A 23,722-nucleotide genomic window follows, 5' to 3' on the forward strand; every position below is an offset into this window, starting at 1 on the left:
ACGAACTGCTCCAATGTCTCCCATTTTTAACCCCTCCCCTAGCTCTACGCGCGGAGACCGAGGCCTCGAAGCGAGCGCCTGCAGCGATTCCTGGAAACGGAGACCCAGTCTCCTCATTTGAATCACCTTGCTGCTGTGACGACCGTCTCCCTAGCTGCCGCCCTCAATGGCGAACTACCGCTATCTGTTGATTCTGCTCTTCATCCTGCATTCGGCTCACAATGCGCGCTCCGCCGACCCTCTTCTTTCGCCCAAAGGCGTTAACTACGAAGGTAAATCGAGACGCTTTGCTCCTCCCCTGCCAAAAATGTTCCTTTGTGTGACAGTCGAAGAATGCAGTGGCGGCTCTGATGTCGGTGAAGAGTAGGATGAGAGATGAGGCCGGGGTGATGGGTGGCTGGGACATCAACTCCGTCGACCCTTGCACGTGGTTCATGGTCGGCTGTTCCTCCGATGGATTCGTCATCTCCTTGTCTGGGTTACTCTTCTGTTGTTTCTCTCCTCTGTGTTGTGTTTTACATTTCAGCTAGGGTTTGTTGACTCTTTTGTGTTGGGAGTGCAGGGAAATGGCGAGTAATGGCTTGTCTGGGACGCTGTCGCCGAGCATTGGCAACCTCAGTCACCTGCAAACCTTGTAAGAAATACAAAAAGAAAAATAAACTAATCTTTAGCATTTCAGAGAAAAGATTAGCGAAACGGCAAGCATTGGAGACAGACTGAATTAGATCTTTCTAATAATTGAAAAGTTGAGGAAATATAGAAGTTTGCCCTGGACCTCATTTGCACGTAAGGCCAGTTGCATAGCTATAGCTAAGATTTTTGCTATTTTACCAAGGGTCATATTTTTGCCAAAAATCACTGTAATTGTTCAAACGTCTCTAAATCTAAAAGTAAGGATATGAATGAACTATTGGAGCATCATCAACGCTATTCTTTATCTCTTACTCCTATTTTTTACCACTCAAAGACCATTAAGCTGTTGCAGCTAAAACACCACTCAAAGACCATTAAGCTGTTGCAGCTAAAACACCTTGATTATTTTCCTATACAAGAATATATATTGATGGTTTTTGATTTTTAGTGGTAAAAATGACAATATGAAACCATTATTAGGCTCATAATGCATTCATGGATCCATTGATACCTTCCCCCATTGATTTTGGCCAATAGAGGGCTATCAAGGTAGTTTGGCTAAAACACTTCAACAATCATTCATAGTCATAATCACAGTGACAATATGAGACAAGTATTTGTGATGCTTCTAAGAGTCTATTCATGCCCCTTTTTTATTTTGATTGCTAGAGGATGATTAAGGTGTTTTAAGATTTCCAATGGTCAAAATGACAATATCTGACTGTCTTGCATTGATGATTCTCCCAGGAGTTCAATCATGCCTTTACTTTTAGAATTTTACCACTAGAAGACCATTATGATGATTTAACCACCGTTGAATTTGCTATGCATTTAGAAATTAATTCATGCCATTGTTAATTTTAATCACTAGGATCATCAAAATATTTTTGAAAATTTTTTAGATGCGTTAAAACAATTATAGATATTTTGAGAATGAGGTGTATTTTAGTAAATATTAACATTATGTGTGCCCTTCCATAAAATGACCTAAGATTGTTATTAGAATAACTTGAGAAGAGAGGTAGAAATACAGTCCTGGCTTTACATCAAACTACACTATCTGTCCAAATAATGAAAATATCTTTGATTTCAGGCTATTGCAAAATAACAAAATATCAGGTATTGTTCCTCCAGAAATAGGAAAGTTGTCACAGCTGAAGACCCTTGACATCTCTGGTAACCAGTTCACTGGAGAAATTCCAAGTGCTCTTGGGCTTCTGTCTCAGTTAGTTTACATGTATGTGATTTTTTTTAAAGGTTCTTTATTCTTGCTGTTAATGTTTTAATTGTAGTTACTTTGCTGTTCTTCAGGCGACTTAACCGGAATGGTTTGTCTGGTCAGATTCCAGAAGCAGTTGCTAATCTTTCGGGTCTCTTATTCTTGTATGTTCCTTTTTAGATTATTCTACACCTCTGTATTAATTCCCAAGTAAATCTTATGTATAGATTATTGCAGAGATGTATCATTCAATAAATTAACTGGTCCAACTCCAAAGATACTTGCAAATGATTACAGGTGAGAATGATAAATCCAGATATTATATAATTCTTGTCACCTGTCATTTTGTTGCTTGAGAGGCTTTTAAAAAAATTACTACTACAATGAAAGTTATGTAATTTTTAACTCTACAGCCAAGTCTTCTCTAGTTAAATAAAGATTGCACTTTATGCTATGTTTAAGATCTAAAATATTCCAATTTGCTCTGTTCCCTGTTAGCTATTTAACTTTCTTATGTTTAAAAATGGTGTAGCATTTCTTAGTTAGCATTGCATAACTTATTGTAAGATAAACTAAAGCTATAATTGCCTGTTCCATCAAATCTTAATCTTGATGCTGATTTAGGCAACTAGATGTGGTGTTTTTTTATTACTCCAGTTTCTCATCTCGTTTCAACCTTTGTAAGCAGTGGCTTGCAGAAATAGTGGCTTATAATCTTGTAACAAATATTAGATGGCTGAAAATTAACCTAATTAATGAAACTACCTTGTACCATTTACATCTTGGACTGCACTTTTCTGAGTTGGTAGGTTTGTAAGGAATAGGACGGCCGTTCAACTTACTATAGTTGATTAATTGAAGTTGTGGGTTGCCAGGAGCAATATGCACAACAAGTTAATTTTACTCATGTAACAAAGATAAGAATGCTAAGATGGATGGAAAGGTTAGAAAAACTAATATCGGGAGCAATTAAGTGCAGCTCAATTAGTTGGTATAGTTTGAGAGAAAATAAACTAAGTAGTATGTGCATATTCAAACAATGAAAAATTAATTTTATAGTTGAAGATATTAGAGTGGTAGATCTTGGGAGTTCAAGAAATATCCAACAAGGCACTGGCCAATATAATATAAAAATATTTTAATTAATTTTAACATTAGTAATGATATACATTGCTTAGAGCTTAATTGAGGAATAAAATTTATGTAGCCACTTTCAAAAGTTGGGACAAACACAGTTTAGTTTGATGTTATTGACGATGATAGGTCTGTTAGAATGTAGTTTCTGGGTTGTTTTCCTCCATTTCTCTGGCAAATATTATATAAGATATCCCTAATGAATTATTTGTAACTCTCTCTGGAATGTATAGTCTTGCAGGTAATAAGTTACTCTGTAACACTTCTCATTTGCATGGTTGTGCAGTTGTAACGGTAACAAGAAATGGTAATTCATTTTCTTATCTGGATTTATCACTTGCTATACCTTATCACAAAGATTTGAACCTGTTTTTATTCTTCCTGCAGAAACTAGAGTTTTGGAACATTCTAACAACCGTCAGTTGGCAGTTGCAATCCCTTTAAGTATTGGCTGTACCTTAATATTATCTTTGCTACTGCTTGTTTTCTGGTTACGTTGCTGCAAATGGAGGATGAATTTTGCTGGAGATGGTATCTTTCAGTATTCTATTTTATGATCATGAAGACAGACAGTTACTCATATTACTGAATTCTCTGCAGATCAGAACTATGAATTTGAAATGGGACACTTGAAGAGATTCACATTCCGGGAACTACAAATTGCAACAGAAAACTTTAGTGCCAAACTTGTATTAGGTCAAGGTGGGTTTGGAGTTGTTTATAAAGGCCATCTCAGAAATGGAACTGTGGTAGCAGTGAAGCGATTAAAGGATCCAAATTTTACTGGAGAAGTACAGTTCCAAACAGAAGTTGAAATGATCGGCCTAGCTTTGCACAGGAATTTAATCCGACTATATGGATTTTGCATGACCACAAATGAGAGATTGCTTGTTTATCCTTTTATGCCAAATGGGAGCGTGGCTGATCGTTTAAGAGGTCAGTAGTCTTGTTACTTTGGTTGTTTTGAGATATGGAATATAAGGAACGATTATATAAGTCAGTAAACCACACTATCAGATGGTTTTTATCAAGTCTAGCTTTGAATTCCTCGGGAAAAATTTTCTAACTCCAGAATTAGTTCGGTTTCTTTCAAGGAAAATGTATCTACATTATTATCACTTGACCTGCTCTTGTTGGACATGCAAGAAATTTTTTGCCACACAATTATATTTTGATTATTCTTTGATGATTTAGAGTATAATACTTTGCATTATGGTTAGTCAGGGATATTGTCCCTTGGTTAGAAATATGTGCTCTTTTCCATCCATTCATCTCAGTACATGGGTTTCATTCATCTAACCGTTTGCAGATCATTCTCATGGTAAACCATCCTTGGACTGGAACAAGAGAATACGAATTGCAATTGGTGCTGCTAGAGGGCTCTTATATCTGCACGAACAATGTAACCCGAAAATAATTCACAGGGATGTAAAAGCTGCAAACATTCTACTTGATGAAAATTTTGAAGCGGTGGTAGGAGATTTTGGATTGGCAAAACTTCTAGATAGGAGAGAATCTCATGTCACAACTGCAGTTCGCGGTACCGTAGGACACATTGCTCCAGAGTATCTCTCTACCGGGCAGTCATCCGAGAAGACTGATGTTTATGGATTTGGCATCCTACTATTGGAATTGATAATAGGCCAAAAGACCATGAGTTCTGGAAATGGTAATGGCCAGAAAGGAATGATTCTCGACCGGGTGAGTGTATTCTGACAATTGTTTTATCCTACTTCATGCTTTCACATCATCCCTTTTTGATAATGCATGAAAATAAAATGAGACATACTGTATAAGTTTGATATTTGACACTATTTGCCATCAAGAGTGATAGTTTACACAGTTGTGCAATTTCTGCTTTGTAGCTATTCTGCAACTCATCTGGTTTCTATTTATTAATCAGCGAACCAATGCCTTATGCAGATCAAGACTTTACATGAAGAGAAGAGAGACCCTGAATTGGTCGACAAGGATCTCAACGATGCTTTTAATTCTGCTCAGCTTGAAACTGCTGTGGAAGTTATTCTGCTCTGCACTTCTTCAAATCCTGCCCTTCGGCCGAAGATGTCTGAAGTTGTTAAAACACTTGAATCTATTGCTGGGACAGCAGAGCAAACTGAAGAAACACACGGGGAAGTAACTTGCTGTAGGTCTTGCAGCTCCTCCAGAAGTTCTGATGGTGCTAATGAAGCCTCTTCTTTCATCATCGAAGCGATTGAGCTCTCAGGGCCCAGATGATTGTGATGACGCTTCCAATCAGATTTTTAGAACCAAGCGTTTTCTTCTCATACATGTAGATGTAGACCAGTTTGATCATCGTGGCTATTGGAATGATTAATGAATAGATAAAATGTACATGAAGATCTTGTTTGCTGTATTTAGGATATAATTTAAGTCCTCTGAAAGCTGAGTTCATGTAGCATGCTGTGTACGAAGTACATGAACAACTTGTGCTTGTTTGTACCAGAGAAAGCATGTACAGCTTCTGCAACGTATGCATTCACAAGGCAATTTAAATCTGCAAACTATAATAAAACAAAGAATATAACAATTAAAAACTTAATAATAATACCAGAGACATTCTAGAAAATTGCTGGAATATATATATATATGATATATATATATATATATATATATATATATATATATGCCCAGCAATTTAATTTGAATAATTGCGACAAACCGTTAAAATGCTCCCGCCAAATCCGTCCGTCGGAGCTTGACTCCGTCTTCTTCTCACTCCCTCCACCCTTTCCTTTTCCTCTCCCATTCCTCGATCAAAACTCTTCTCTTCCCGTCTTCCCTTGAATTACGATCGAGCTGGATCAGATCCGCAATGCCGCCCCGGATCCCTGTTCTCCTGGCGGCCGCCCTCTTACTCCTCTGCCTAGTGGCCGGCGCGCGCGCGCAGGACTACGACGAGGAGACGCAACCGCCGCCCAAGGCGCAGGACAGCTGCAATGGCGCGTTCCTGACCTACAACTTCATCTCGCGCACCAAAGAGTTCCCCCGCGTCAAGAACGCCTCGGCGCAGTCATGGGCGTTCAAGGCTCAGGCCACCATTATCAACACCATGGCGCAGGACCTCCAGGCCTGGAGCATGTTCATTGGCTTCCAGCACGACGAGATCCTCGTGTCGGTCGGAGGAGCCGTGATCACCGACGGCACTGACTTTCCGGCGCACGTCGGGAACGGCACCACCCTGTCGGGGTACCCGCAGACGGATCTGTTGACCTCTATCGAGACGGCGGGGGACATGTCGCAGATCCAGGCGGTGGTGGACCTAACGGGGACACAGTTCGGGGTGAAGCCGCCGGGTACGCCCATGCCCCGCACGATCAAGTTGCAGAATCCCGGCTACAAGTGCCCTGCCCCCGCTAAGAAAAGTAAAACATCCGATCTTGTCTAAATTACAATCTCCATTAATTATTCTTTGAGATGATCACGTTGTTGCCATTGTAGAGACGCAGATGTACGTGTGTTGCGTGAAAGACCCCAAGTTTAAGCCCAACAAGACGGACAACCACCACTTCCTCCCCCGCCGGTACGGCGACCTCACCTTTGCCTACGATGTGCTGCAGGCGTACGAGAGCAACTACATGGCCCAAGTGACCATCGACATCAACAGCCCCCTCGGCCGCCTCGACAACTGGAACCTCACCTGGGAGTGGAAGCGCGGCGAGTTCATCTACAGCATGCGCGGCGCTTACACCCTCCGGAAGGACTCCTCCGATTGCTTTTACGGCCGGTCCGGGAAGTATTATCAGGGCCTCGATTTCGCCAACGTCATGAACTGCGAGACGAAGCCCACCATCGTGGACCTCCCTCCGGAGCGCGCCAAAGACAATAACATCGGTAACCTGCCTTACTGCTGCAAGAACGGCACTCTGCTCCCCCCCACCATGGACCCTTCGCAGTCCAAGGCCATCTTTCAGCTGCAGGTCTACAAGATCCCGCCCGACCTCAACCGCACCGCCTTATACCCGCCCACGAACTGGAAGATCAACGGCGTGCTCAACGCGAATTACGTCTGCGGCCCGCCTTTCCGGGTGACCCCCATGGAATTCCCCGATCCCAGCGGGCTCGTGTCGAAGTCGGAAGCCATCGCGAGCTGGCAGGTGGCCTGCAACGCCACCCGCCCCAAGAAGGGCACCACCCAGTGCTGCGTCTCGTACTCCGCCTTTTACAACGACTCCGTCATCCCCTGCGACACCTGCGCCTGCGGCTGCAACGACGACTCAAAATTCCGGTCATGCAATCCCGACGTGCGCGCTCTGCTTCTGCCCCCGGAAGCTCTGCTCGTCCCCGCCAAGAACCGCATCGCTAAGGCCAAGGCCTGGGCCGATATCAAACACTACAAACTCCCCCGGCGGCTGCCTTGCCCCGACAACTGCGATGTCAGCATCAATTGGCACATCATGTCCAACTTCCGCAAGGGGTGGACGGCCAGGATCACCCTGTTCAACTGGGAAGAATACAACTTCAAGGACTGGTTCGTGGCGGTGCAGATGGACAAGGCCTACCGCGGCTACGAGAGAGCTTACTCCTTCAACTCCACGAAGCTGAGAGGCCCCGGCGCTGTCAACAGGACCTTCTTCCTTCAAGGATTAGAGGGACTCAACTACCTCATCGGCGAAACGGACGGTAAGAATCCCAAGGTCGACCCGAGACTGCCTGGCAAACAGCAATCAGTAATTTCCTTCTCCAAGAAGGAGACACCGGGGATCGCAATTGCGAAGGGCGACGGGTTCCCCACCAGACTTTTCTTCAATGGAGAGGAATGCGCGCTGCCGGAAAGGATTCCGGCAGCAAGTGCAGTTCGTCAACATAGTGTTGTTAGCTCCGGGGTAGTGATGCTACTGGCTGCCGTCGTCGCTCTCCTATTGACTTTAGATTAATGTCGTTGAGGTAGCAAAGCAACACGACGAAACTTTGGCTTGACTCTTGAGCAGGCATGGTGGCCTGGCCTGTCGCCAGTGTCATATTCGATGAAATGGGAGTGTTTTTAGGAACTTTTGTGGAGATCGTGTATATGACACACAGCCACGGCTGAATGATGCATGCTTACAGCTGAGCAAATCATTTAATGTGCAGGAAAACTCAAATCCTTTACTTTTTAAAGAGGAGGGACGTTGCATCAAAGATCTATAGGTCAAGCAGAAGATGCAAGTAATCTTTCTTTGCATTTACTACATAGTATAGTTGTATCATCAAATTTCATGTGACACAATTTAGACAAAGATCATATGGATTCTTGTATAATTTCAAGCTTCTTGGCACGCGTATTTTACTGCTATATTTCATCGTTCTGATTGTCGGCGTGGATTCGAACGCGTCAGCGTACGCCACCGCTTCTTCAAACCGGCGATCAATTTAAATAAAAAGGAAAGGAAAGGAAAGGAAATCCACACGATCAGTCCTGTTTCCTTAATCCCTTCCCTCTCATGTTGCAATCCAATCTCCGCCCTGTTCCCTTGCTCCTGCCTCGCTCTCCGCCGTGGAGTCCTCGTTCCATCCCCAGAGGGAGATCTCCGTGCCCTTTCGTCTCCTCCTGCCTCGTCCAGGACCCGGAGGAACCGGGCCGGGCGGTTGACCCTGGCCCCGAACCGCCGCCGCCGCCGCCGCCGCCGCGGCGCGTGAGCACGCAGCTGAATCGCTGGTCCCGCGCGAGGTCCGTTCGTTCCGGCCGCCGGATCGATTGGCCTTCCCTCCGGAAAAAGATCGCTGGGCCGCCCTCGCCAGCACCCCTACCCTCTTCGCCGCCTTCCGATGCGAGCGCTCGGCAAATCGTGGCCGCGGAAGGGATCGAGGAGGACGGGGACGAGGAGGATGGGTGCGAAGTGATGGAGGGGAAGGCCATCTACATGGTTTCGGACGGAACGGGGTGGACGGCTGAGCATTCTGTGAACGCGGCGCTGGGACAGTTCGAGCACTGCCTCGTCGACCGCGGCTGCCCTGTCAACACCCACCTCTTCTCCGGGGTGCGTCCATCCTTTCTGTCTTGTTTGCATTGCATTCTTAGTTATATACCATGCAGGAAAGAAGAAGCCTCGAAAGGAGCAATCTTTAAAACCTTTGGCTTTATACTTTGTTCTGTTTTATCGTGTAGCTTTAGGGCTAAACTAAAACCTATTAATTGATTCAAAATACATTCATACATTCGAGCGTCTTTTATGCAGCCTTCTTCTGCAAGGAAAGAGTTAGCGTGAGCCTGTTAAGGAAACTGAATGGCTCACTGATCACTTAACTTGTTTGATGGAATGTGTACAAGGAGTTTTGATCAATTAACGGGGATGGTACAAATAGGGATGCAACTGAAAGTTCTTCTCTGCGCTGTTAAATACAGTGCTATACATCATATACAGTTGAATACCATGTGGGAACTATTAGTTTCCGATTGCAAATTCTCTACTTTTGCTAGTTTTTATGACAATTTGCAACTCCAATTTAATTAGATTATTTTGTGTAGTTTAAAGGCAATTTATCATGGTATTGTAGCTTCTTCTTCTTCTTCTTCTTTTTTTGTGATTGTGCGTGTTTCTAAATGTGTAATGGCTAACACTATTATTTCTTGTGATGCATAGATTGTATATCTTTTATACAGCTTCTAAAGTTGCACTCGTATCTGCGAATTGGGGATGTGTTTGTGCTACTAAGCTACTGCACAGATGGATTATTTAAAGGATTGTGGATAAGAAATAGAAATAGCATGTTTATTTGCCTTCAGTTTTATCTTCAACTTTGACTTATCTGTAGGTGATATATCATGTGTCTGTTCTGTAGGTGGAAGATATGGATAGACTGATGGAGATCATAAAGCAAGCTGCTAGAGAAGATGCTTTAATACTCTATACTCTTGCTGATCCTGCCATGGCAGAATCTGCAAAACATGCTTGTAAGCATTGGGGTGTCCCATCAGCTGACATACTCAGCCCCACAACTGAGGCCATCGCTACTCATCTTGGTGTTGCTCCTTCTGGAATTCCTCGAGGTGCTCCAGGCCGAACAGCTCCTCTAACTGCAGAATATTTCAAGCGTATTGAAGCTATTGATTTCACAATCAAACAAGATGATGGAGCTAAGCCCCAGAACCTGGACCATGCTCACATTGTCCTCGTTGGAGTTTCTCGCACTGGGAAGACACCCTTGTCCATATATCTGTCTCAGAAGGGGTATAAGGTGGCAAATGTTCCAATAGTGATGGGTCTGGACTTACCAAAGACACTTTTTGAGATAAATCAAGGGAAGATCTTTGGATTGACAATTAACCCAGTTATTCTGCAGACCATTAGAAAAGCAAGGGCTAAAAGCCTTGGCTTTAACAGTGAGTCGAGAAGCAATTATTCAGAAATGGATCATGTGAGGGAGGAACTGGAATATGCCCGTAAAATATTTGCACAAAATCCAGTATGGCCAGTGATCGGTAAGTTCTAGTTATGCAGGTTCAGTTTCCTGTTTACATTAGTTATCTCAATGCTTGGTTATCGATTACAGAGGTTACCGGAAAAGCAATTGAAGAAACTGCAGCTGTTATAGTCAGGATGTATCACGACAGGAAACAAAAATGTTCCATGCCACGCATTTCCAAACGGTACTAAGAATGAGTCAGTAAATACTCCAACAGAATAGTTCTCTATATTTTCTGTATATATGTATTATAGTGCCAAGTTTGTTATACTTAATGCGATACCTGAAAATCTTGCTGGAATGGGTTTGATCCACCCATTGTTAGTAGTTCATGATTAATTTTGAATGTTTAATTGTATTTGGATTATGTATATGTAGACATCTAGAGAATGAATGACATAGTGCTCCATTTTATCTCAAATGTTTAATAAGAGAGATACCATCTTTTCTACTTCAGTTTAAAACCCAACCTGACTTATATTCGGCACCATCGATCACACATGGCGCTAGTTTCTGACAGATATGAATTAAATGTATTACCTGCCAAAAGACAAAATAGAAGATACTCTCTTTCCTCCTCTTGTGTTCAACTAACTCTCTGGTGATTGGTATTCGGACTATTTATTAAATTAGTAGGGAATCAGGAATCACTAACCACCAATTTCATACACTCACCAAAACATAAAAATTGAGTAGGTAAGGAAGTTGGCATACAAAGTTCTTAATTTCTTCCCACTACAACACAAGGCACGCTGTTCTTTAAAATCTCCATGTGACTTACACGTTCAATATCTCCTTTCTCCAAGCCCTACATCCTCCTTCCCTATCTCGCGGCCGTGCCTACTCCTCGTGGGTCCCTTATCTTCGTTCTCAATATCTATATTTGATTCATCACACAAGCAACAAATGGAACGTGCATGATTCAAGCGTGGTACATAATTCAAACACGTTTTCTATGGTTTGTTATCCTTCAAAAATGGAAAAAATAATAGTAATGGAGTTGTGAAGTGTGCCACTAGTGTTGGTCTGAAGTCCTGAGCCATCACCCGGAATCGTCGTCGACATTGGCACCGGTGTTCATCCTGCTCACGGCGAGAGTAAAGTAGATGAGTATCAGCGTTCCCATGCAAGACCTGCACCAATTACGTCCGAGCGATTTCTTGTTAACGTTAATCACGTCTATTAAAAAGACTATCGAGGGACACAGCTTCTGCGAAGCTGCATGCATTTCATAATCCTTTCCACTCAATTGTAATTAACATTGAAGATTATATTGGAGCAAGAGATTAAAATGCAAAGTAATTTACGATATCCAACGAATCTAAGAGTAGGAGTACAAGGCATGGTAGTCAAGCACTATTTGAATAATAAACCGTGAGAAATGACTAGTATATCACACAAAAATCCCGGCGATTAACTCGATCAAGAGGAAGTAACCTTGGCGGGAACTATATAATTAACACAATGAATCAGACCATCTCCATCTTTGTGGACCGTAAACGGGGTCTGTCCAATCGCCAAAGAACAGACACCCAACTGCCACTTTCAATCAAAAAATAATTTATCTTATCGTAATTTATTTAAGTTGACTTCAATTAATTAATTTTTATTAATGCTTCGATCATAAGAAACTTTATTATTGTAAGGACCTATATCATCCATCAAACCAAAATCAAAGCGAAACTTTAAGAAGTTCATAAAGATGGTGCGTTATGATTTCCAAGTCGATCGAGTCCTTGTGAAGCTTCTAAAGCTAAATACCGAAATGTATAAACGAAATTCAAGTTGAATAATTGAAGGGAAAAAAAAGGCGATGGAAAACAGTTAAGCGAAGATTAAAGCTTACAAGGAAGCGAAGACCAAAAGCACTCTTCTGGGATCGCGCCACCCAGGCAGCCGCCGCCCGGTGGGAGCTCGTCTGTGTCTGTTTATGGCGGCCGCTGCCGTGGCCGCGACCTCGGCCTCCCCTTCGACGGCCACGCAGAGCGGCTTGTCCTTCACGCCGGACCCATCTGACGCCCGACAAACACGTCAGTTTTGTGGATAAACTCCAATATATAAAAATATAAAATTTCGGCAAAATAAAAGATGTCCACGTATAACAAAACAAAACCGTGAAGCTAACGACTCTTTCGGAGGTGCAAAACAATCAAGGAACGAGAACGACGACTCACCTAAAGTGACGACGGAAACGGCTTCTCCGCCGCCGCCGCAGCCGCCGCCGCTTCTTGGTGGCCCTCCTTTCCTCGACAAGCTCTTTGACATAGTCTTTAATTAAGCCGAGTCCAAAGAGATTATTAGCTATAGGAGTTAGAGCAACACATACACACCGAAGGAGAATCCCAACTTGGATTATAGAGAAAGCACAAAAGCAGGGGAAGGGAGCAGAGAATCCAAAACTAATTAGTAAAACTTACTCGTGGAGTTGCAGGAGGGCGGTCAACTGCAACGGCGAGTTCGGCGACGTTGACAGCCACGAAGCCGTCGTCCGACTTCTCGCCGTCGTTTCGTGGAGTGTTATCGGAATTCATCGCCGGAATTCGTAGCCTCTGCTAGCTCTTTCGTCCTTGGCGAGATCGAGAACCTTAATTTCTTGATGGATCCAAACTCTGAAGCCAGACGTGCAAATAAAGCGGAGAGCGCATGTGAAACGATGGTATTTAATTACGGCAACAACTTGTATGAGGAGTTGACCTGATTTGGATCGAAATGGAACGGAGGATTGATTACCTTTTGCTGCTCTCGAACGCTCACACTATGAATCTTTTGACGGATGAAAGAGTGATGCGATACTAAATCGGATATGCTGATTGCAACTTTGGGAAGGGAAAGAAGATTTACATGATGGAGTGGAAGGAAGTGGAACATATTCTTAGATGCCTTGTTGCAGAGGAACAGGTAACGTGTCGCCTGGACATGGGAAACAAAACGGAGGTTAAAATATTTAGAGGGGCCTTTTGTTTAACCAATGTTCATATGGTTAATATTGAAATGGAAGATAAGATGGGTTTGGGACGTTTAGAATAATTGAAGCAGGAGAACATAGTAAGATGATATCTTTACAATATACATATAGTTGCTCAAGTCAAAGTTAGTTAAGCACAAACAATCAATCACAATATATATCAACACCAATCCATGTAGACTACACAGAGAGAGAGAGAGAGAGAGAGAGATGCTGTCATTATTTACAAATTAGAGATGCTCTCGTGTGGATGCTCTTTGTGCACAAACGTTGCTGAGAATGAAATTACAACTTCCAGCACCAGAGGCGAAATTGTATCACGAATATGGACAAGTAAGTTAATACCCCCATCGACAATGAAAGAATAGTTTCTATGCATCAGAGTTTTTGGGTGGCAACCTGCAAATAAAGAGAAAAAATAAAACACAGAATTAAGAGAACGTAAATAAATGCCACCTGAAGAAAATATGACCACTATGATGTCTTTTACATCAGAGAAGATGTAAGTTCATTACTCGCCAATTAGAAAGTTAGAGATGCTCCAGCATAAAATGGGACTATTTAATGAATCAAGAAAAAATATATCATATCACCTGGATAGATTAAGATGATAATGTCGACTGAACTACTGGAGAAAATCAGTCAACAAGTGGCACAAGGAGAACATGCTACCAGGCTCTTACTTAACCATAAAATGGACTATTGGAGCATCTATCAATTGAATGGAAACTTAATATCACCTTCAAGGTTTCCATTGTGATTATAATGAGAGTAGATCCTCGATTTCCTTTGTATTTTCTACAAGCTCGAGCTGGGTCTCCAACTTCAAGTTTTCGCTACTATCTACAAACCGATGTTCATTCCTTGTAAATTGGTCATGTGTATTATTATTTACAAAACCTTCATTAGCCATGGATCGCTTCCAACAATTGTCACTGATGCCACTGGGAAATTCGGCCATTGAATGATTATCATAATCATAATCCAGGAAACTATGGCTGATGTGCGAAAGCCTTCCACTTTCTAATTGTCTTGATTTCTGCTGGTACAGAAGTTCTGACTGGTTGGTAACAGAAACATTTATCCTGAAACGAAAAAAATAAGATTATATGGCAGGAAAATCAGCTAGGGTCACCTGAATATTTCATAATTGGATAATAAGGATATTTTGAAAAGCAATGAGAACTGGGTGGGGTCAGACCTTAGCTGTTGGGACATTGGTGTTCGGGAATTGTTAAAAACAGGCACCAGATCTTTAGACCTAGCCTCAATTGTATGGCTTGTGATGTTTTCTATGTCAACTTCCCCATAGTAACTACCACTATCATACGATTTAACGTTCTCATCCATCATCACTCGAAAGCATATCTGTAGTTTAAGTGTAGTAAAATTTGAGATAACAATTATGCCACGAAATCAGTTCATTAAGTTTAAAACCAGGGGACACACAAGTACCTCAGACTTTGCCCATAGTGGAGTCCTAGCTTCATGCACATGCAACTCAACCTCTGATAAGTACATATGCTGATTTTCTTCCCCATTATGCTTTATTTTCATGTCTGTACTGGTACCAGCAGACAGAATATTAGTTCCCTTCTTTCCCCCCATTTGAAAATGATCACCATATATGTCCACGTTATCGCCCCTGTCCCTTCTGTTTCGTTTATGACAGACATCCCATTTCTGAAGTGCTTCGACATGTAACCTTGAATTGCCTTCATGTATTGACCAATAAGAACTATTACTTAGGGTAGACACGTTCACATAATTGTCACCATTCCGTTCCCGCAACACATACTGAATAATAGATCCAGCAGGAGACAATACTAGCAAATAATATGCTGACATTAGTGAGCTGTTTTCAGTGTGAAGGCGAGAACCATTACAATTGTGGAAAGCTGAAGCAATGGCACCATAAGATGGATTGACTTTGCCAGTAGCAGCTGCTGCAGCACCACTGACAGCTCCTTTTAGACCGGGATTCCCATTTCTAATTCTACTTACAGCTGATAATGTGACAGGGGGACCAGATGAAAGAAGATTCATGTGTATGTGCTTTGGAGAAGAAGAGACATGAAGTGACTTCCCTAGTGCATTCTTCATGAAATCTGATTCATACAAATTGTTTGCAAATTTAACCTCCCTGGATTGAAGTTCTGTGGCAGCATCAGAAGAAGAAAGTTCAAATAAGTGACTGGTTCCTCTTGAAGAACTTATCATAATCCATTTGCTGTCATCACTAAAATTGATGTCTTGTATAACCTGATAGGGAACATAAACTAAATCAGTCAATCATGCCACAAGGTAAAGATAAATAGGCATGGAAAGTATCAACAAGAATAATTACTGCATTGGTAATGCCACGCTGCAACCTATAGAGGTGAATGTAAGAGCCTTTAGCATTGGATCCTGCAGAACTGTCAAGCATAGAGATCGTAATACCAAAAATGTTGATGTTGTGACCATGGATAGAAGCTGTCACCAGCAACATTCCGCTTGGATCAAAGCACAATGCAGAAATAGGACTTGAATGTGCCTTGAACTGAACTATTATTGACTTGGAAACAATATCACGGACTATGACCTATGAATTTCAAAGAGAAACAATTAAACATTTGGATAGTTCCTAACATCTGGGTTCTTATTAGAATCAAGAACATATTTCAATCATCATATTTCAAATCATGGAATTAGTTTAGTACACACAAAGTCAAGCATGGTACTTAAACCACCTAAGGCAAGTGAAAATTGAAGCCAGAGTAACATTTCATACCATGCCTACATTTTCTGTATCAGACAGTTGCCCATTCGTGGTTCCATTATGTTTTAAGCTTGAAGTTCCATGTCTTCTGGGGCCACTGTGTTCAGCCAGAAGTTCAGAATAATATTTTGAGATCTTCTTATATCCCATGTCTCCAAGTGTCACTAAACCAGCAGCAAGCTGCTTGCTTGATTCCTTTGCAAAGTTTGCTACCAGACCACTGTTTGAATGTGGCAGTGACACACTTTTAGCCGGACTCATATTTTTGGGACTAACACGGCCAGTGTTTGAAGTCGCAATAAGTTTACCACTATAGGCCAGCCACCTTGTACCAATTGTCAATGGTCCATAGCCTATACCACTGGAACCGGGACAGGCTGCACCAATTGGGTAAGTAAGAATTGTATAACCTCTCACCAAAGTTGCAGCGTTGAAACACTGAATCTGTAGAATAAGTTTCTATTCTTAATTATTTCTGGGGCTAATCTATGTAAAAGATGAATACAAAGTAGTACCAACCTGGGTAGCTTGACAAACCACAATTACTTGAGAACTGCATCTGACAGAGATGATAGCAGCCCTGAACTTCAGAACGTGTACATAATCATGGGTCCTCAAAGAATAAAATCGAAGATAAGCTGGTGATAGTGTGTCACTTCCCATATCCCAATTAGTTGTGGATTCATTAAAAGAAGAACCATCCCCATCAAGGTTGTTGCCTTTCATGCTAATTGAAGCCTCCTCGGCAACAATCAATAGTGGGCGAACTTCTGCAAACTTATCTTCTTGCTTCATTGCCGGTTTTAATTTCTTTTGCATTTGAAGGAATGATACAGGTCCATCATGCCTTGATGCTATCTGCCGCACATTATTGGACTGGTGAACATCCCAGACCTGGAAGCCAGATCTGAAACCCAATAAAAGAACTTGCCGGAAAAAATCATCAAATTCCAACTTGTCAAATCCAGCCCATTGCACCTTTGTAGGAACATAAACTTTAATGAGAATGGACTAGCATTGTTGAAAATCAACTATAATAAGAACAAACTAGCATTGCATGAAATGCCTAAACATAAAAGTGGAATACAGATATCCTACCATATATGTCACTCTTGCAAAATTTTTATTCTCAAATTGTTCAAATCTTGGTTCATGGACACTGACAAAAAACAAAGAGAATCAAGCATCTTTTGACTTCCTTTTCTTACATGGCACGAGATGCCTTTTACTATTTGAAGCATTCATCACATATTCTTTTTTGTAAGAGCAGAGTTCAACAGATATTGTTGTCTCATCAGTGCATTGGTGATCCATGTGTTAATGTCTTGAAAATAAAAAAATGTATTAAATGTTCATTGTAGTGATTTGAATTGAATTTGTATTTAAATTCAAAGATGAATCATTGGACCAATCATTGCTCATAATTTTATCCCAATCATCAATAGTGCTTTATTCATGCAATATAGAGTTTGATACTCTAGTAATCTCGAGTACGTTGTGATCCAGCGCCAAGTTTCATTGTAGTCTCAAGTAATCCTGCCAAAGTGATGAATGACTGTAATGCTCTAAACATCTTACTATTAGGTTTAGCTAAAGGCAGAGCTCTCATGCCTAATTAAAAGAAAATTTCAATTACAAAGAAAATAAGTAATTGGCGTACATCCATATAAGTAGATTTGCTTTGTATATGACTAAAAGGACAAAGCTACTTTTATAGTATTTTCTGTTTCAAAATTTTTCAAGAAGAAAAGCATGCGACCAATCCATTCCAAGAAAAACATGCAATCAAAATAACTTGTACTTTGCACGTTCATTAATCAATGCCTTTGTACATAACATTTATTATATCGAATTTTTTGCGGAATCAACGGAAAAGGGTACCTCGTCTCGGCTTGAGTCATCATGGCGATCAGATACGGAGGAAACTATGGACGCCCCAGCTGAACGCACACTAGATGCGACGTTGGACGCGCCAGAGGACACAATCCTCATATAGTTGGACAGCGACCGAACCGAGAACAAGCCATTGCCGCCGTGGTTCCTTGGCACACCGTCGTCACGATGCCCGTGCACATCGTTCCTCATGCCCCAACCCCAAACCGACGAGAAATCCCAAAATAGACGAGGTCAAAGGAATTAAAAAAGCAGCAACTTTGGTTCGTCAAGGAAGCAACTTCTTCCTAATCATGAACCGAGGGCTGTTTCTCTGAATTTTTTATTTGGCTAGGAGAAAGAGCCCAAATCCCTCTCCTAGCCGCCCAATCTCGCCATATCCTCCGAGGCGGAAGAAACAAACTCGAAGAGCTTGATGCAACTAGGCCAAAATCACTTCTTTCAGCCAGAAATTCGATCCCTCGATCAAAAATTTTGTGCCTGTTGGTCCGATTTCTGAACAAAAGGGAGGTTTTTAGGATCTACCTGGAGCGTTTCGTGAGCTCGCCTATTTTTGCCCTGGCAGCGAAGAATAAAACGGAGAAGGAGAAGAAAACTGTATAATTGCTTGCCTCCAGATAAGACTCTCGTTTACGTCTCCCTCAAAACCTAACAAATTAAGCAATTACCAGTTTGCTTTGATTTGTAATTATTATTATTGAGATAAAAAATTTATTAATTCATTTATACAACTGTTTTTACAAAATTTAAAAAAAAAAAATATTCTTGGTTTCCATCTTAGCCCAATAATCATTTTTTAAATAATTATTTTAATGATATTTTATGCATGTTATTCATTTGGAATAAATAGTGATGGCCATTTTTTGGCCTCTAGCTCCGCAACAAAAAAAAAATCCTTTTTATCGCTGAAATAAATCGATAATAAATGCTTTTCCTATTCTACAAAATGGTCTGTCTCCTGCCCAAGGCAACGGTATTAATCGACATAAATTGATATCAATTAAAAAAATAATTTATCTTTTTAAAAAAATTAGAAGAAGGATTAATTTGTGTTCCTTATATTTGATTATAGAAACAAATAGTAAACGTTTACTAATAGATTTAATTATAGTTTTCCCCTCTATTATGAGCAAGGTTTACTTTGTATATGTTGAGAAGTTAGAGAACTTATTTGTTTAAACAAATTTAAATTCTTGACCTTTCACCAAAAGTTCTTGGATTCTATTTTATTATCATTGCACCAAGCAACTATTAATAGAAATTATAAAATTTAAATTTTTGTTCTTTGGATGAACATCCTTTGACAAGAAAAATATATCCTTTGACAGATAATTAAGATTATTAATAATAACTCCCAATCAAACACTCCTAATTGTGTTTAGACTGTATATAGATTATTGATTTGTCAATCACAGTTATAGAATATAGAGAGTTCAACTAAACAATTTGTTAATAAGATAAACTAGAAAAAATCTGGAACAATTGATAAACAATTGCTCTCATTGTGCTTGCTTTGATTCTTTTGTTCTATTCTTTGGACAGGGTAATTAGTCATAGATGGCTGCTGGGTGATTCTCCTGTCTCTTTTTTTTTCAGAAAAATCTCAATCTCAATCTCGATCTGGACAATATTTCCACTGTTGCAGAGCATCACAATTTCAGTTGATCACAAAACGATTGATCATGAATGATTAGATTCTTTCCCATCGTTCATTAATGGGAATGAATCAGTGATCAAAACTTCTCCACTCAATGCATCATCTTGCTAATGTTGACTTGTGGGAGAGAGACTCTCATCCATTGTTCTCCAACTATAGACATGAGTAATCCCCAATCGAACACTTAGGACTCGTACAATTTCAACTCAAGTAGCTCAATTATCAATCATGGCACGAACCAAAGTGGAGTACTGGAGTTGTTGAGAGAATGGAGAAAAAAAAAACTAGAGCCTCATGGTTGGGCAGTCCCCATCCCTTCTGAAGGGATCTGGTTTGGCTGCTTAACTTACCCTCCTTTATTTGTAGGTAAAGGAACCCAGAATGACACAACAGATTAGCAAAACTCAGACAGCAGCTTCCCATCTATTCTTAATTTATTATCATAAGCTTCTATGCTTCAAACCCAAGACTGGAAGAGAAGATCTGATTACCACATTGAAAGAGAAAAAAAAGATTAAAGATCACCAAGTTATTAAGTTTGAATTAGGCTCGCCAAACTGCTATGTATGGCTGTTGAACCTGAGTCCCTATCTCGAACAACTTCCTTCCAAATGTTCATGCTTTGGCAGAGACATTAATCCAAGTGCTAAGAAATGGTAGGTGGGGGAAAGCAACCTAGGCACCAGAACTGGCCTCCTTTTACATTCTCTGGGATGGCACAGAATGGATCGTAGCAAGGAGGGAACTTGTTTTGGGTCTGAGGCACTTGGATTCCTTGCTGTGGATTACTATGCAGCTCCACATATCGCCGAGCATGAGGCAGGTGACGGTGTTGCCGGGGAAGGGGGTGAGGGAGTTCATCAAAGTGAAGGTTGCGTCCAGGAGGCTTTCTTATAAGATGGTCATCTATTCCCTGCTCTTCATGACCTTCATGTTCAGGTTCATTTTTGTTTTGACTGCAATGGACTCCATCGAAGGAGACACCCAGTGTTCTTCTCTAGGTAATGCATGCCAGTAATACATCCTTTCTTCCTTCTTTCTTAATTACTCGCTTTGTGCTATCATTAACTCATTAAGAAAGTTATGACTAGCTAAACAAACCTTCCTCCTGAAACTAGTTCGTAATGCTATCCTACTTGACTGTCTAAATTCAATCAGACAGAAGATATAGCCATTCCATTTCGTAGATTTCGATTATATATGTGGAAGTACTGCCAAGCTCATGCGAAATGCATTGGACCAAACATAATTCAAGTAGAACAGAACAGATCTAAAAAGCTGCAATTATGCTCCTATCAACAACTCACTCCTTTTTCATGCAAAGAGCTGTGATCAGATGCCAATATGCCTACTTGTATTAAATATGCCTACTTGTATTAATTAGTATTCACTGCGACAATTACGTTTATTCCTCACCAAACACACAGATGCAAGATTGTTGAACCATAACCAAAATTTGACCCCTCTTAAAGGAATAAACTAATTAGCCTTCTGCTCAACTAGGCTAGCAATGTTTGTGTTGGAGCCAAGAATAAACTCGTAAATATCGTTGAATTAAGTCCTAAGCAAAGGCAGCTCTCAGAAATAGTGACTGCTGATATCACATCATCGAAATTAAAGTGACATGTTTTAGTTCTGTAGTCTGTAGAAGTTAGCTGGCCTGTCGCGTTCTAAACCCACAGGACCGAATCTAAAGGAAAACTAACTCCTCGTCCTTCAAATTCGTCGTTCAATTCAAAGAGAAAAAGCATCATGCTTTATTAAACTTCCTTCAGAATCCTAACCGGAAACTACTGCAATCCCAAACAGATTGACCCCATTATAATAATAATTAGCTAAATATAAACAGCACAATTTCATTAGGAGGCAAATAATAATGCTAAACTGTCATGTCCATATAATGCTGCTTCATTAATTTGGACTCTGCTTGTTGACTATAAACAGGATGCATAGGCAAGAGGTTGGCTCCAAGAATGTGGAGGTTAGACTCGTCGGTAAGCTGAAACATTACTTAAATTTGACTCCATGGATGATCGGGTTAATTTGCTTAAAAATTAAATGGTTATTATGTTTTTTTTTGTTGGAAAAAAAAACAGAGAGTTCCAGAGGAGATGTACGAAGTGTTCGAAGAAACAGAGATCAAGCAACCAAAGCCTGGTTCGGATGTCCCTCAGACTTTGGAGGATTTCGTCGCGGAGATGAAGAGCGAGCGATCAGATGCGAAAGCATTCGCCTTAAGACTCAAAGAGATGGTGCGCATCGTTATTTTTTAGCAGTAGCTGTGAGATTTGACTATTCTGAGCATTGATCGACGGTTGACCACTGGTCGTTGACTTTTCAGGTGTTAGTAATGGAGCAGAGGACCCGGGTGGCCAAGATACAGGAGTACCTGTACCGCCACGTGGCGTCCAGCAGCATCCCCAAGCCGCTGTACTGCCTCGCTCTGCGCCTCGCCCAGGAGCATTCCACCAACGCCGCTGCGCGACTGCAGCTTCCGGCGCCTGAGCTGGTGCCCGCCCTGGTGGATCCATCGCTCTACCACTTCGTCCTCGCCTCCGACAACGTTCTCGCCGCAGCAGTGGTGTCCGCCTCCCTCGTGGCCAACGCCCTCCACCCGGCCTCGGTTGTGCTCCACGTCATCACCGACCGCAAGACGTACGCGACGATGCAAGCGTGGTTCGCGCTCCACCCGCTGGGGCCCTCCGTGGTGGAGGTGAAGGCGCTGCACCAGTTCGACTGGTTCGCTCGGGGACGGGTGCCGGTGATGGAGGCCATGGAGAAGGACCGGGCCGCCAGATCGCAGTTCCGGGGAGGCTCCTCGGCCATCGTCGCCAACGTCAGCGAGAAGCCCGTGGTTGTGGCAGCCAAGCTGCAGGCCTTGAGCCCCAAATACCACTCTGTCATGAACCATATCAGAATCCATTTACCTGAGGTGAGTCCTGAATCTTTTTGGTTTTTTAATTAGCATTTCAGATACTGCATTTCATCCTCAATTATACTATGCAGCTGTTTCCGAGCCTCAACAAGGTAGTCTTTCTAGACGATGACGTTGTTGTCCAAGCAGACCTTTCACCCTTATGGGACATTGATCTTCAAGGCAAGGTAAATGGAGCAGTGGAGACATGCAGAGGCGCGGATAAATTCGTCATGTCAAAGAGATTGAAGAACTACTTGAATTTCTCTCACTCCTTGATATCTGCAAACTTCGAACCCTACGAGTGTGCTTGGGCTTATGGCATGAATATTTTTGATCTGGACGCATGGAGGAAGACAAACATTAGTCTTACTTACTACCATTGGCTGCAAAAGGTTTATTTATTTAAAGCAGTTCTTCCTGCAAACAATTTCATTTTTTCACCTCTAACTGTATTTGATTTATTGTTTGTTCATTCTTGATCCTCAGAATCTGGAATCAGATTTGAGTCTGTGGCAATTAGGCACTCTGCCTCCAGGTCTAATAGCGTTCCATGGTCATGTTCATGCCATTGATCCTTACTGGCACATGTTGGGTCTGGGCTACCAAGAAAACACCACCGTAGCAGAAGCAGAGAAAGTCGCTGTGATCCATTTCAATGGCAGAGCCAAACCGTGGCTGGACATTGCATTTCCAGAGATCAGGCCACTGTGGACCAAGTACCTTGACTTCTCCGACAAATTTATCAGAGGTTGTAACATAAGAGAATAACAGGACATTTGATAAAGGGCAAACGAGTCGAACAATGGCAGCAAAAGGCTAACCATGATTAATCCCATATCTGGTTGAACATACTGTCAGCCGTTTTCATGGTTTGGATGATGCAAGAAGCCAACAGGATTTTAAAAAACTATATTTTTCTTGGATCATTTTGTGTGTAGGAAAGATTTTGTCGATTTGTTGCACGGAATATGGATACTGTGTGAAAAGAAAAGTTATTTCGATGGGAGAATAACAAGAAAAGAACGATGCTGTAATTCTATTTTTACAGCATCGTTGTCGTTCGATGCTTTCACGAGCACCCTCGTTGTCGTTGCTCCTCTTCACCTACTTGTTGCTCCTTCGATGCTTTCACGAGC

General features: G+C 41.6%; 6 protein-coding genes across 6 annotated transcripts; 4 read left to right on the forward strand and 2 right to left on the reverse strand.

Annotated features, from left to right (window-relative positions):
- Window positions 1–339: 339 nt before the first annotated feature.
- Window positions 340–5,230, forward strand: LOC141845013 (putative LRR receptor-like serine/threonine-protein kinase At5g45780). The gene is made up of 10 exons (XM_074733055.1): window positions 340–478; window positions 563–634; window positions 1,727–1,870; window positions 1,945–2,016; window positions 2,090–2,149; window positions 3,220–3,293; window positions 3,374–3,517; window positions 3,587–3,922; window positions 4,296–4,687; window positions 4,910–5,230. Exons 1-10 carry the CDS (start codon window positions 351–353, stop codon window positions 5,222–5,224), a joined length of 1,737 nt encoding a protein of 578 aa, XP_074589156.1. The 5' UTR covers window positions 340–350; the 3' UTR covers window positions 5,225–5,230.
- A 592-nt stretch (window positions 5,231–5,822) lies between these two features.
- On the forward strand, window positions 5,823–7,884 carry LOC141824776 (COBRA-like protein 10). The gene is made up of 2 exons (XM_074712117.1): window positions 5,823–6,372; window positions 6,449–7,884. Exons 1-2 carry the CDS (start codon window positions 5,823–5,825, stop codon window positions 7,882–7,884), a joined length of 1,986 nt encoding a protein of 661 aa, XP_074568218.1.
- Window positions 7,885–8,391: 507 nt separating this feature from the next.
- LOC141845184 (putative pyruvate, phosphate dikinase regulatory protein, chloroplastic) lies at window positions 8,392–10,782 on the forward strand. Its single transcript, XM_074733272.1, has 3 exons — window positions 8,392–8,967; window positions 9,770–10,409; window positions 10,481–10,782. Exons 1-3 carry the CDS (start codon window positions 8,431–8,433, stop codon window positions 10,582–10,584), a joined length of 1,281 nt encoding a protein of 426 aa, XP_074589373.1. The 5' UTR covers window positions 8,392–8,430; the 3' UTR covers window positions 10,585–10,782.
- Window positions 10,783–11,044: 262 nt separating this feature from the next.
- On the reverse strand, window positions 11,045–13,390 carry LOC141845919 (uncharacterized). The gene is made up of 5 exons (XM_074733937.1): window positions 13,124–13,390; window positions 12,811–13,002; window positions 12,568–12,661; window positions 12,240–12,405; window positions 11,045–11,526 (listed from the first exon to the last, which is right to left on the reverse strand). Exons 2-5 carry the CDS (start codon window positions 12,922–12,924, stop codon window positions 11,436–11,438), a joined length of 465 nt encoding a protein of 154 aa, XP_074590038.1. The 5' UTR covers window positions 12,925–13,002; window positions 13,124–13,390; the 3' UTR covers window positions 11,045–11,435.
- A 98-nt stretch (window positions 13,391–13,488) lies between these two features.
- Window positions 13,489–18,632, reverse strand: LOC141844834 (autophagy-related protein 18f-like). The gene is made up of 8 exons (XM_074732845.1): window positions 18,001–18,632; window positions 16,639–17,097; window positions 16,132–16,563; window positions 15,706–15,942; window positions 14,814–15,620; window positions 14,560–14,726; window positions 14,099–14,443; window positions 13,489–13,757 (listed from the first exon to the last, which is right to left on the reverse strand). The coding sequence occupies exons 1-7, from the start codon at window positions 18,202–18,204 to the stop codon at window positions 14,119–14,121; spliced, it is 2,631 nt and encodes an 876-aa protein (XP_074588946.1). The 5' UTR covers window positions 18,205–18,632; the 3' UTR covers window positions 13,489–13,757; window positions 14,099–14,118.
- Window positions 18,633–20,459: 1,827 nt separating this feature from the next.
- LOC141845092 (putative galacturonosyltransferase 12) lies at window positions 20,460–23,385 on the forward strand. Its single transcript, XM_074733171.1, has 6 exons — window positions 20,460–20,670; window positions 21,614–21,663; window positions 21,766–21,921; window positions 22,011–22,601; window positions 22,676–22,978; window positions 23,073–23,385. Exons 1-6 carry the CDS (start codon window positions 20,460–20,462, stop codon window positions 23,352–23,354), a joined length of 1,593 nt encoding a protein of 530 aa, XP_074589272.1. The 3' UTR covers window positions 23,355–23,385.
- Window positions 23,386–23,722: the final 337 nt, after the last annotated feature.

This window comes from Curcuma longa, chromosome 1 (genome assembly GCF_044706935.1).
Source record: "Curcuma longa cultivar G26 ecotype Majalengka, Jawa Barat chromosome 1, ITB_CL_G26_1.1, whole genome shotgun sequence".
NCBI lineage: Eukaryota > Viridiplantae > Streptophyta > Magnoliopsida > Zingiberales > Zingiberaceae > Curcuma > Curcuma longa.